Below are 12,973 nucleotides of genomic sequence, written 5' to 3' on the forward strand. Positions count from 1 at the left end.
AGGGTCGCTGGAAGGGATCAGGAGTGATTTTTATCTATAAAACACACTGCATAGTTCTCTGTTGTTTCCTGTTTGAAGGACATTTTGGTGACAGGTAACAGGGCAAACAAGGACATGGGTTTTTAAGAGGAATAATTCACAACCAAGGCTTTTTTTTTTTTACAAGGTCAGCTGGAGAACTGTTGGCTTGCTTCTTCTCATATCCAAAGGGGAGTGCTGCTCTGCTGTTGCTTTTGGCATCTCAGTCAGTGGAAACCTACTGTCTGCATGCTGACTGAATATTTGCCCTTTGAGGAATCAACCCCCCTTCAAGTTCAAAAGGCCTGCTTCATTCCTTCCCCAGGTTTTGGTTGGCAAGCTAAGAATCAAAGCCACTCCTTTCTAATGGGTGGCTGCTTTGAGTAAAGCAATTCATATACGTTTGTGTCTGGTTCCCTCTGTGCAGTACCATGTTGAAGCCGAGATGAGATTTCGTACGATATAATATGATAGTATCATTCACGGGAGGGGGCGTAGCTTACTGTAAATTGATTTTATTATGTTTTTGATAGGATTCCACATAATATCCATAATAATAAATTATTCTACTGCATTTTACTGGAAAGTTGGAGAGTCACATAAACGCGAAACGCTCTTTCAGAGTCTTGTCCACCTTGCCAAAAGTACAATTCAGAGGGGAAATTTTTCGAATATAAAAAAAGAAATCAGAACAGAAGATTGGCTTGGTGCAAAGGCCATCTAATAAAGAGCTTTATTATGATTACTGGTCTTCAAGAACTCACACTCTCATTATCCCATGAGTGTCCTTGAGTAAAACTTTGGGTTCCTTGTTCTCTTATTAACTTTGCCTTCTTGCCAAGAGTTGGGTGAGAAGGTTGACACCACTCTAACATCTGAATGAAAAAAGTTGAACTATTCCTTTTTAATGAGGCATCTCGAACCAGATTGTCCACACTGCAAATGATAAATGCTTTGGTGTTGACACGTTAGAGCAATATATATTTATATTTGCCTCCCCTTCAGGAGGATGTTTCATGACTGGGTTCTCTATCTCCATGTAAGGTTTGCATCGTAACGATTAATGTACTGTACAGCAGGTTACATTATGAGCAGAGCTATAACATGTTTTCATGAAAATATGAAAACTTTCCACATTTCTACGTTCCACTGCATGTGATCTCCATCATTTCAACTGTCCTCCCACCACTTCTCATGCTAGTGCTTTCATAGCGCTCCTAAAAGTCCAAATAAAATTTTACTTTGCAGCCACTTATGATGACTTTTCAGTAAAAGGCTGATTTGTCTCATGTACTGCCCAGAGCTCATGCATAGTGTCATTCTCTTGTGGCCTTAAATTCTTATAAAATGCTATGCAAGAATTCACAGTAAATCACCCTGCCCGATTAACAATATGTAATGAATTGTAAATTATTAAACAAAGATACAAGAAAAATGTTCTTTAAACTTTTACTTATATAGGCAGCTCTTTAGTAAATCAAAAACAGGTGAATTGCAGAGGTTGAGTTTTGCTTTCTTTGAACCTCAGGCGGCATTTTAATGTGCCAATGCTGATATCACGTCACACGGCTGATATGAATCTGCAGCAGTTTAGAGAGGCTGAGAATCCCTGACTTTCTATAACAGTACATCAAAGAATAACAAGCAAAACATGAGCTGACGTAATTTAATGTTCAATCATCCTGTTCCACATTCATGTCATTTATTGACCATATGGTAAGAGTCTGACATTGTTCTCACGCCTGGTTTCTTGACTGGTGACCAACTTTATCTTCCATTTGCAAAATGTATTAATACTGTTCTCATATCAGCAGCCAGTTAGCTTAGCTTAGCATTAAGACTGGAAACAGAGGGAAACAACTAGCCTAGCCCTGTCAGCACCTCTAATGCTAATTGTTACCAGTTATGACGAAACACATAAAACCACTTTTTATTTTTGTACAGATTAAACAAATGAGATACACCATGGTACTTAATGACCTTTTAGAGGTGCTGATAGGTGGATTTTGTTACCTTTGTACTCAGCTAAGCTAGCAGTTTTATAACAAGCCAAAAATTTCACATTTACATTAAGACTAGCTATACGTTACCCCTTTTTCCAGTTGTTATGCTAAGCTAAGCTAACCGTCTGCTAGCTTTATTGTACAGACATGACAGTGGTATTGATTTTCTAATCTAACTCTCAGGAGGAAAACACATAATGTTCACTTTTCCTTAAAGTCTTAATATGGGAACTAAATTCTAGATAAGACCACAAATCGTCCTACCCACTGCTGCGGAAGAGACACTGTCTGGTGTTTGCACTGGAGATATAAAACAGGAGTTATTTAAAATCTGTAATAACCACAGACTCCGGAGCAGCCCACTTGAAACTCTTGCCACAAAGTGAACACAGATGCATGCTGGATTGTCAACAAACTCAAAGAAATCAGCAGACAGAATGCAGACAGGGTTACACTGAGGATGGTATCAGGCATCACTGAAGACAGTTTTCTATGAGTTTGGAGGGAAACCGGGTTTGATTGGTTGTTGTGGAAAAAAAGGGGGACTTAAAGGCTTCAGTGTTGTCTTGGACAATGTCACAGAATGACATCAAAACAAAAATCAGAGCCTGATGTTGAGCTATAGTATGAACAGCGTATCACTTATAACAGGTATGAACATATTTCAACAAGGCCAGTATGTCTCAGCGAATGTTCTGCTCTGAGGTACATATTGTAAACCACACTGCCACACTGTAAAATGTGCACGGAGACCAAAGCTGTGGGTGTTGTTACGTTCTACTATATATGACAATGCGCTGTTAAAAGGAGATTTACATGGCAGCATTTGTTCTCGTGTAAGCTCTTTTCTGTGAAGTGCTTTCACAGACTTGCCTCCGCTTCCTTTATGATTAACATCAACCAGCTGTTCAGACACTCATACTGTACTTCACCTGTAAGAATTCCCAGCTCTCATGAAATATAAACGTTTATAAACTCTATTAAAGCTCCCCTGGCTTTCCAAAAGTGCCTCATAGTTTGCTTGCACACATCAGTAAATAAGAATAAGAAATTAAAGGGTTTCCCCCACCTCCTCAAGTTGATGTCTGGCATTTGTGCAGAACTTCTCAGACATGCTTTCATTATATCACGATAAAGAGAAATGGCGTCAGTTGTTCCTTACCTCATACATCTCTTATTTCATCATTAGATGTGTTTAATGGGTGGAAAGCTGTGAGTTTTTCCAGGTCTGCTATCTGCCCAGTCACATTTGCATTGTTTCCTCACGGAAATCCAAGTATAATCATTACAACCTGATAGGATTATAGCCAAGTGGGTGCATATAAAACACTGCGAAGTGGTTCCCAAGTTAGGAAAAGTTAGGTATTGTGAGCTGTTTGTTTTCACACTCCCTCCTCTTCTTGTTGCCCTGACACGAACAGACATTCTGGACGGCTCAAAATATCTTTAGCTGTCAAAATAAATAAAGGCTCAAACTTCAAAGCGTACTCCTCAAGGCCTAATGTTGGGAAGAAGAACTCTTCCGTCTAGAGGAATTTGGTAGGAAAATGCAGATGCTGCATTAGACAACAGCCTTAGATCTAACCTTTGTTTTTTTAAGGTAATAAATGTGCAAAAAGTGGTTTTGGCTATAAACACAATGTTCTGTTCAGATATTGAGATTAGCAAAAGACAAAAATAAGTGAAAACAACTTCTACATTTTCAGTAGTTTTATTGAAAAATGCCTCTTCTGTTTCAGAAATAAATAAGAAAATAAGGCTGTGTGGAATTCACAAAATGTGCAGTTAAAACATGAGAAAAGCAATTCTATGTCCATAGTCTTGCAACCAATTCCAAACTGCATTGATAGAAAACAACAACTATATTCTGACTTAGAAATCCTCAGTAAATATACAACACAAACATGCAATTCCACCTTTGGTAACAAAAAACCCAAAACAAAAACAAACAAAAAAAAAAAAAGTTTGGTTTGTTACAATAAGTCAGATTATCATTTTATCGTTTACAGGCCGTACAAGACATCACAATGCACAAATCTTTGGGGATCAAATTCATCATCCTTTTTTTTTTTTCTTTTTTTTTTTTTTACCAATGGAGTATCTGAAACAGCTTTACATACTGAAACTGGACAAAAACAACATGGGTAGCGTGAAAGTGTTCAGAAACACACATACTGTACTTCCTTCGACAAACTTTCTGCTGGTTTTCACATGATTAGTTCATTAAACATTGGAGTCCGATAAACACTTGCAGTTATTTTACAAGCAGACACTTAAAGGGAAACACTTAGCAAGCACACAGGTTTGTAATGAGCGAACATGTAGGTTTGTAGTCATCTTGCTAAACTTTCTCATGTCAAAAAATATATGTTCAATATAACCAGGGGTATCAAACCCAAATAAGTACTAGTTTTGTTCTGAATAGCACTTCATCCTCACATTACGTGATCGTGGAAGTCATTTCAATATTACACTTTCTGAGAACTCTTGATCATAGCTATGATGTGTCTGTATTCCCTCTTGGTAGTGATCTCTTTTCTCGTTGGTTTCGTGAGTAACCGGGTGACTGTATTGTCTCAAACTCTCCAGCTGGCTCCACAGGTATAGACACTACATCAGGTTCAGGCTGGTAGCGGTTGTCTAGAAAAGTATTTGGGACGGCCAATCAAAAAAAAGGTTGTTTTTTTGTTTTTTTTCTACAACTTTTTACATGCACAATTTAAATTATATTGCACTATGGACTTCCAGAAAATGCCCTGTGTCAAACTATTGCTTCCTAAAGTACCAAAAAAAAAAAGCTAAACAAAAAACTGTTGTGATGACATTTACAATAAAATAAAAGCTACTGGATAATAAGATGTAGTAAAATAACCAGCTCATACTACAAAAGACTCATGGAAATGGCAGGGGAGCAACATTTAGCACTGATTTGGCCAACGTACACAAAGGACATGATGATTAAACGTACAAATGAAACATGCTTCAGTCTGGACCAGAGCTGGTGAAGTCACTTAAGGCATTGTAAACAGAGGTTATGCTGGTGGTAAGTAAGCAGAGGGTTATGAGGCACAAGCTCAATACAGATGTTAACTTGATTTTTAGTGAAATGTCCGGGTTCATACAATCATTTACAAGGCAAAAAAATTAGTTTTATTTACACATATCACCTCCACATTAACGTTGCTTTCAGTTATGAAATCCTCTTTGTTAGTAGTTGTTTTGGGTGGTATTTGTACATGCTCCTTCCTTCGTAGAAATGCTCAGGCTCTGTTTTTTTTATTTCCCAACGGTTTGTGGTTCATGATGCAAACAGGCCAGCAGGTTGCCATCACTGTAGCTTGTAGCTGTGAGATGATGTTAGTGCCAGTCCGCTTCGTTCTGTTTTTCTTTTTTTTTTTTTTTCTTTTTTGGCTTTTGTAATGTTTGTTTTTAATGTTTGTAATTATGTCCATGGTGATTATCCTTACATGCCCCATAGCAAATGGGCAAACATCTCAGAAACAGGGCTTCAAAGTGTAAGCGGCACAGGTGACTTAACGTTTACTATGCCAAACCTGAAAATAGTTCAAAGAGGGTGTGAGTTTTCACTGTGGAACAAAGTTATTAGCATATTATTTGATTTAATGTAAGTAATCATACACAACTAGCTAGAATGCTTTACATGCCAGTTTTAAAATTGTACATCAAATGTATGGAGGTATTGGAATATGGTAGCTCCGAACTGACTGTTCACTAACCCCCTCCTCATTCCTGACTGGTGACTATTGTTTTTTTTGTTTTTGTTTTTTTTTTTAATAAAACTGACAAATCTAGCTACTTTTTCGGGTAGACTTTAACTCCTTTCCCTGGAGGAGAGATGCCAATATCTCTCAGTGAATGTGCTGTTATGAGGCTGTGGCTCTCTGGACTGAACTTGTTCATCGAGTAGGGAGTCTCTAATTTGCCTGATCACCATTGTTTGTGCGGGTAAATGACTTCTTAGTTTTTATTAAAGTTAAAGTGGAATTTAAATTGGCTATTTAAGTTTTATGTTTTTCCTTTAGCTATGTTCCACTGAACATTTTTAAAACAGGTCAGCTAGAAACAGTAAAGGGCCGGCTTCGAAGCAGTTTCCAAACAACTCATGGAGCTAATGTTAGCTCAATTCACGAGCTAGCTACAGCTGATAAAATCTGCCAGTGACAGTTGTTATTTGTTGCTGGCTAGAAATGAGAAACCTTGTCTACCTCTGCATGAAATCTGTCTGAATTTAGATGATAAATCTGCCAGATTATCATTTTCAACTGCATTATGTGCCATGTGAGAATGAAAAGCATGAGGGGCATGGCAATTGTAACTAAGGAGGCGGAGTTTAGGGAACAAAACTTTTATGGAAATAAGTTATAACAGCTTTCTGTACAATATCACGACTGCGGAACACTTACATTCATACCTCCATACATTATCAAAGAAAGAGAAAGTGCACCATGTTGCAAATGTCATTAGTACATACACCTACTGCATACACATCTTTTATCTAATGTAGTACCATGCAGGACCTAGACAGTTCTGAGTGTACCTGTGTATCCTTGTCCATTGTAAGGAATGCCAACACACTGAGAGGAGTCGCAGTATCCAGTGGGTCCTGGAGGTCCCCTCACCCCAGGAGTACCCTGGCGACCTGGAGGGCCACGAGGCCCAGCGGAACCAGAAGGACCTGAGGGTCCCGTTCGTGACTCGCCTGGTGGCCCTGCAAAGGGAAGAGAGAAGGTGAGTGGGGCCAGTTTGAAAAGGGAGTTTCTGAAGCTCAGCGCAGAAACCCACTGACATCACCCGTAAATCTTCAGTGGAAATGGTGGGGGTAACACAGGGCTGTAATTTAAATTTTTCAATGGCTCAATTAAAAAGCCGGACTCAAAAAGAAAAAAGTGTGGGGCTGTGTGGAGTTACCCCCTGGCCCCGTGTGTCTAGACGGTAAAAACTCAGGATGGAATTTTCCCCCTCTCTCTTTTTCTCTCCCTTAAGTGAGCCCATGTGTTGTCAATGAAGCCACCAAAGAAAGCTCATTGTACAACAATCCAATTCTCTCTCCAACCCCCCCACCCCTCCACGCACATGCACACACGCACGTACACACACACACAAACACACACACACAAAAGTGAGTCATCAGTGCGGACTTCCTCCCTCTGGTCCTCAGTTTGTTTCTCACTTCATTCACAGAAACAGACATGTCAGTGTTTTGGTGTTGTGGGGTTGACATCAATAGAAGGTTTCTGTTGTTTTTCAATAGCTTCCCTTGGGAAAGGAAATCTTGTGAAGTGGTGAGCGTTTTATATTGGATATCAATTGCAACTGAGGAGAGGCTATGACCTATTTCAAACTGACAAATCACTCCAATAACATTTTTTAACAATTCTTTCTGAAACTGCATCATGGCCTTCACTGAAGACTAAATTCTAGACACAGAAAGTCTCTCCTCAGTGATGAATGTAAATACCTTCTATTTAACGTATAATATTTCAAATGAGCACAGTGTTTGGAGAAGCTCAATATACACAGACAAGATCCTCAGGAAAGGAAAGAATTAGGAATATGTTTGGGGTCTCTCCAAAGAATTTATGTGGTGCAGCTGCAAAAACGAAGATGCCCAAGTCACATATAGGTAAATTTCATCCTCTGGTTGGAGCGTATCATTTTAATTGGACTAACGGGAGCACTCTGTGTCCTAGAATGGGCCACAGAGGTGTGAAGATAAAGTTGTAAGAGAACAGTGGGACACCAGCAAACTGTTGGCAGCTGCTGAGAACAATGTTCAACACAACATTTGGTCACTTGTGGGTTCCTGGCTCATTTGGTGGCAGAGTCAATTAAAAACAGGCTAAAAAGGCAAACTGTGTTACCTGGTGGCCCATTTGCACCTCTTTGTCCTCTGATACCAGTTCCTGGAGATCCTCTTTCTCCCTTCTCGCCTGGCAAACCTACATAAACAGGAGAAAAGAGGAAACATCACTTTCACACCAAAAAAGTTTTCCCAAAAATCACAAGTATCCTGAAACGGGTATGAAGCTACACAGCGTGTATGAAACACAGGAGCAGAAATCCATGATTCAATAATATTGAATCATGTGTAGACACAAGGGTAATGCAGTTATGTTGTTTTTGCTTTCATGTTGAACTGACACTACAGTCTACAGAGTCAGTGTCTCCATGACCCTAATTATTTAGTTGCTCACCAGTTGCTTATTATTTCTCTGCCTGCTGCTTTGTAGCGTGACCTAACCTTCAGAAAAAGAGGAGCGATAAAGTACCTCTTTCTCCTTGATTTCCAGGTAAACCTGGGCTTCCAGGGAAACCAGCTCGGCCCTGCTGCCCAGGCTCTCCGCGGGATCCCTGGTTGCCGGGAGGGCCAGGAGGACCAGCTGGCCCGGGACTGTTGCTGCGATATCCAGAAGGAATCTGGTTGAGCATCATGTCAATTCTGCTCATTTGACCTGTAAAAGAAGAATGAAATTAGTTGGATTTGGACGAGATGCACATTTTAACAACTGTAAAATTCCTGTAGGATTAAGAAAAGCTTTGCTCACTGTTCACAAGCTGCTCACAAACTTGTCTGGCAATGGAGCGCATCATGTTCTGGGATGCAAAGTCTCCCTGGAAAACAAAGACATTTTCATGTAGAGACGGCATTGCTATCCGGACTGATGATGGATCACAACAGGTGGATGAGGCGTTCAATAAAAAGGATACATACCCTCTCTCCTTTCTCTCCTTTAAGGCCAACAGGTCCCTGATGACAAAAAGAACAACGTTAGACCAAGGGATGACAATGTCCTTAATCTTAATCTCCTTCCCTAAACTCTGTCATGTGACCATCAGTTTGTGCCTTGTATAAATAATACATACTGGGTTTCCTGTGTCTCCTGGTTTCCCTGGTTTCCCAGTAATTCCTGGTACACCTGGATTTCCAGGGCTTCCCTGAAAAAAAGAAAAACACAGAAAGTGTCGTGTTTATTTTAAATTACTGCACAGTAAACATAATTGCATCGTTTAACTCCTACTCCCTATTAATGGTTGTGTAACAAGCTTTAAGTTGGGACCTATGCTTTGACATCTGCAGTGGGGTTTGGGGGCGGGGGTGTGTGTGGCACAAGCTGCCAAGAACACTAAAGAGGAGATGGAAATACACACATCTTGCTAATGGCCCTTTGAGCACTCAGGATGGTATAGTGCATGTGAATACTATGCTGGCATGTTGCCTGTTGGCATGATGACTGGATTAAGTAGATTCAGACCTCCACCAAACCACAGAAGAAGAAAATGAGATGCGTGCACCCACCATCCTCGTAACAGTGGAGGGGCCTAGAGACTACTGTCTGCTTTTTTTATGTGCTGTTCCAGCAGAGTGCAACTGTGGAGCCAGAGGAGTAATTGTTGTAGATATGTCAGGAAGTAGAGCACGCTCCAAGGAATATTTATTTGGCTCTCTTCTGCACAACATAAAGACACAAACACATGCACGCACGCACTCACCATGGGCCCCGGTGGGCCTCTAGGTCCAGATGGTCCCTCCTTTCCTGGTGGCCCCTATGTAGAAACAACATACAGTCACTCGTGGGTTACAACACACTGGGGACCCTGTTCATGCAATACATCAGTGTCATGACTTTATATTGGTTTCGGCCTCGAGTCTGTCATTTGAAATTACATTTATAAGTATTATTTTGGCTGACGCAAGTGAGAACATGCAGTGTGACAACAGTAATTCTGTACACGCCGAGCTAAGTGGGTGATCACATGCAGAACATGAGCTTAAGTAAGTGTTGGATCCATTTAGTAGGCTTTGAACACAAGTGTGTGCACTCAGCAGGCCTGGAGGTGGATCTTACCCGTGCTCCGCTTGGTCCAACGGGGCCCAGAGGACCACGTGGCCCAGGAGAACCCTGGGAAAAAAGCAGACACACTTAATCAAATGCTAATCATCAGGAACAACATATTTATACAGCTCTCTAATGCCTCTGTTTGACTTGAATTTACAGAAAAAAATCCTGCAGTTTCCTAGTCATTTAGCCAAAGATAATATATCAGCCCGATACTCGAAAACTGGAACAATCTCTCTCTTGTCAGTTGACACATCATTTCTACTTGAATTGTGTGTAGACAGTGCTGTTTTTGTTAGCTCTATTGTGTGAAGTAACCAACACAATGCTGCCAATAGGCTCTCAAGATCATAGAGTGGGACTTTTTTTTTACCAAGTTTGAATTCGCTTATTCAGAGGCCAGACTATCCAGTGCTGATGTTCCCTCCAGTTGAATGGTGGGAGTTGGCTGGATGACCTTAGCTGAATGAATGAGCCACTTGGCTAAGAGATGGCTATGTCATGCCAGCCCACTCCAAAATGCACTCCCACCAAAAAGTTCCCATGTAATGTAAAATGGGTTTGAGATTGAATTTAAATCTGTCTCCGACTTGACAGAGCAGTGATGTCAATTATCTGAAGGAGCTATAAGTTAAAGACTTTGAACTGTAAACCAAGTCCCCAAAATGACATCTACTGTGAGTCAAAGATGTTCAAACTTCAGACCGACTTCAAGTCTTCATAAAGTCACAGTCATCTTCAATTATGAGGCTGGAGAAGAACATGTTCCATTCCCTATTTCCCCTTTGGTAACATGAGTCTACACTTCATAATAATTTAACTGCATCACTGGCCTTCTACTGTTTGTCAATCAATGGGCTGATTTGAGAGTGTGGGTCTCCCTGAGGATGGCATGGTAAACCTCCCACTCTGAGTGTGGTTTCAGTCTCGCCATGTGGCCTGAATCCAGGCTCCAGTAGCAGTGCTGCTCTCTATGGATAGTCTCCTGTTTCCTGTTCATAAACCACAAAATGAGAGGGGAGTACTTACTTGCAGACCAGCCAGACCCGGGTCTCCAGGATCTCCCTTTGGTCCAGGGCGACCCTGAAGGCGAAGGAGGAGGAGGAGGAGGAAGAAGAAGAAGAAGAAAAAATAGTTTTTCAAGATGCTTTAGTCTTTGTTTTATCCTTTTTTAGCCTGTGATTGTGATTGATTTCATGTTTTGACAAGAACATCTGTAGGTAAGAAAATAAAGAAGCAGTCTGAGCTGCCTGGGGAGAAGAAGGGATGAGTGCTTTGACTGTAGCTGTGAATCCCACTCGCTGGTGGATCTGAGACAGAGAATATTTCAGCTGTTCTTTCACACTTTCATACAAACTGTTCATTCACATCAGCATGTATGAGCCATGATCATACATGACAGTGTCTATCATATAAGTTAAAATCTTTCACTTTTCCTTCTCTTCGTAGTGTATTCATAATGTCATATATGAACGCTTTGTAGAGTAGATAAACTTACAGGTTCTCCAGGTAGAGACAGTCCGTTAGGGCCTTGTGGACCCGGTGGTCCCATTGCGCCTGGGAGTCCTGACTCACCGCGAGGACCCATGGAACCCTACAGCATTACCCACACATAAAACAATGCTGTTAAATAGCCACAGTAAGAGAAAAGAACCCCCAAGACAACCCTAATCAGTTTTTTAATTGCACAGATACAGAAAATTAATGTTAACAGTGTTGGGAAGTGGCCCTTTAAGGTACTTGACATAGGCTCCCTTTAAATCAAGTTGAGGAAAAATATACAACAGTGTTCGATAACTGGATTCAGATGTGCGCAATTTCCTTGCAGAGCAGTAATAGCTTCTGAAATACCATGGCAATGAGAAGGTGACGTTTATTATGTGTGAATTTAGCATTACTGATAATGTCGGCAAGCTTCATTGGCTATGAACAGAGTCGGGTTATTTGCTTAACACTTAACTTACAGTAAAAAAAAAAAAAAAAAGCCTGTAAAAAAAAACACCCACTGATAATAATTTATAACATGCTTTAAGGGATGTAAAGTTTAACTCACAGCGTTGCCGGGGTCTCCTCTATCTCCTCGTGGTCCCTTAGAACCTGGGCTGCCCTGGAAAGGCAAAGAGCCAGAAACACAGGGTGAGTGTAACAACAGGAGCAGATTCCAAAAGCCTTAAAACCCCAAACCCTACGAAACCCTTGCTGGGGCTTAGTGAGGTTATCAAGCACACATATTCCAGACTTCTCCTCAGGACGTTTTTACTGTTGTTTTTCCCAACAGGCATTTATCTTGTGACACTTCTCTCTATGACCATATTTCTTTGCATGCCGCTGTCTCATCATCTACTGGTTGTACCAGAAGTAAAAGAAAATACCACTCCTGATTCGGGGGACATCCTCAGTCTACTGAAGGTCAAACTATATAACAGGCAACTATCAAGGAGGTCTTTATAGCTGTACGGTTCTAACACTATGACTTCCTCTGTGCATCAGCAGAGGAAATAGGTTGTAACATCATCATCATTATCAAAACATGTATGACTTCCACATTTGATCAGGTGAAGACAGACAGAAGAAGAAGAGGTGAAGATAGACAAGAAGGTAGTGGAATGTGTCTGGATGGTCTTTACCGAGGGTCCAGGGGGCCCCTGAGGGCCGATGCTGTCCTGTGTGCATGTGCACGAGTGGGGAAGGGCTGGGCACTTGGCCTCATCTCTCTGAAAATGGAAGACAGAAGATACAGAAATTAGAAAAGAAACATAAATGTGCACTTAAGAGGAGTATTGTAACTTTCCCTTTCACAGGCATTAATAATTGAGACCATGTCTTGGCAATCTGCACAATACAAGGGGGTAAAACTGAAAGTAGGCGTTGTAATTTTGTGGCAGTCTCCTGGCTGCAGCTTTGACTTTGTTTTTAATTTAAAAAGAAGAGACAGTTTAGAAACCCAGCAAAGGTCATGGTGGAACAGTGGCTCAGGCCTAAATGTGACTGGAATCAGCAAAGTCAGTGGGGGGGGGGGGGCTTTAAGACCAAATACTCAGAGACAGCTGCAAACCTTGTCCACATTTTTGGAAATGAGTCTCTGACATAATG

The 12,973-nt window shown here is 40.9% G+C and overlaps 1 protein-coding gene across 3 annotated transcripts in view; it reads right to left on the bottom strand.

The window, feature by feature from the left end:
• Window positions 1-3,713: 3,713 nt before the first annotated feature.
• Window positions 3,714-12,973, bottom strand: part of col12a1a (collagen, type XII, alpha 1a) — a 55,490-nt gene continuing 46,230 nt past the window's right edge. For 2 of the 3 annotated variants that reach the window (XM_056392951.1, XM_056392950.1), the window contains 13 exons: window positions 12,508-12,594; window positions 11,934-11,987; window positions 11,379-11,474; window positions 10,910-10,963; window positions 9,890-9,943; window positions 9,534-9,587; window positions 8,907-8,978; window positions 8,755-8,790; window positions 8,588-8,654; window positions 8,312-8,494; window positions 7,904-7,981; window positions 6,580-6,750; window positions 3,714-4,661 (listed from right to left, as the gene is read on the bottom strand). In XM_056392951.1, coding sequence (XP_056248926.1) covers window positions 4,519-4,661; window positions 6,580-6,750; window positions 7,904-7,981; window positions 8,312-8,494; window positions 8,588-8,654; window positions 8,755-8,790; window positions 8,907-8,978; window positions 9,534-9,587; window positions 9,890-9,943; window positions 10,910-10,963; window positions 11,379-11,474; window positions 11,934-11,987; window positions 12,508-12,594 — 1,149 coding nt within the window. In that variant the 3' untranslated portion in view covers window positions 3,714-4,518. Of the gene's footprint in view, window positions 4,662-5,187; window positions 5,576-6,579; window positions 6,751-7,903; window positions 7,982-8,311; window positions 8,495-8,587; window positions 8,655-8,754; window positions 8,791-8,906; window positions 8,979-9,533; window positions 9,588-9,889; window positions 9,944-10,909; window positions 10,964-11,378; window positions 11,475-11,933; window positions 11,988-12,507; window positions 12,595-12,973 lie in introns of those variants that run through there. The other variant, XM_056392952.1, reaches the window with a different exon arrangement.

This window comes from Seriola aureovittata, chromosome 13, assembly GCF_021018895.1.
Source record: "Seriola aureovittata isolate HTS-2021-v1 ecotype China chromosome 13, ASM2101889v1, whole genome shotgun sequence".
Lineage (NCBI taxonomy): Eukaryota > Metazoa > Chordata > Actinopteri > Carangiformes > Carangidae > Seriola > Seriola aureovittata.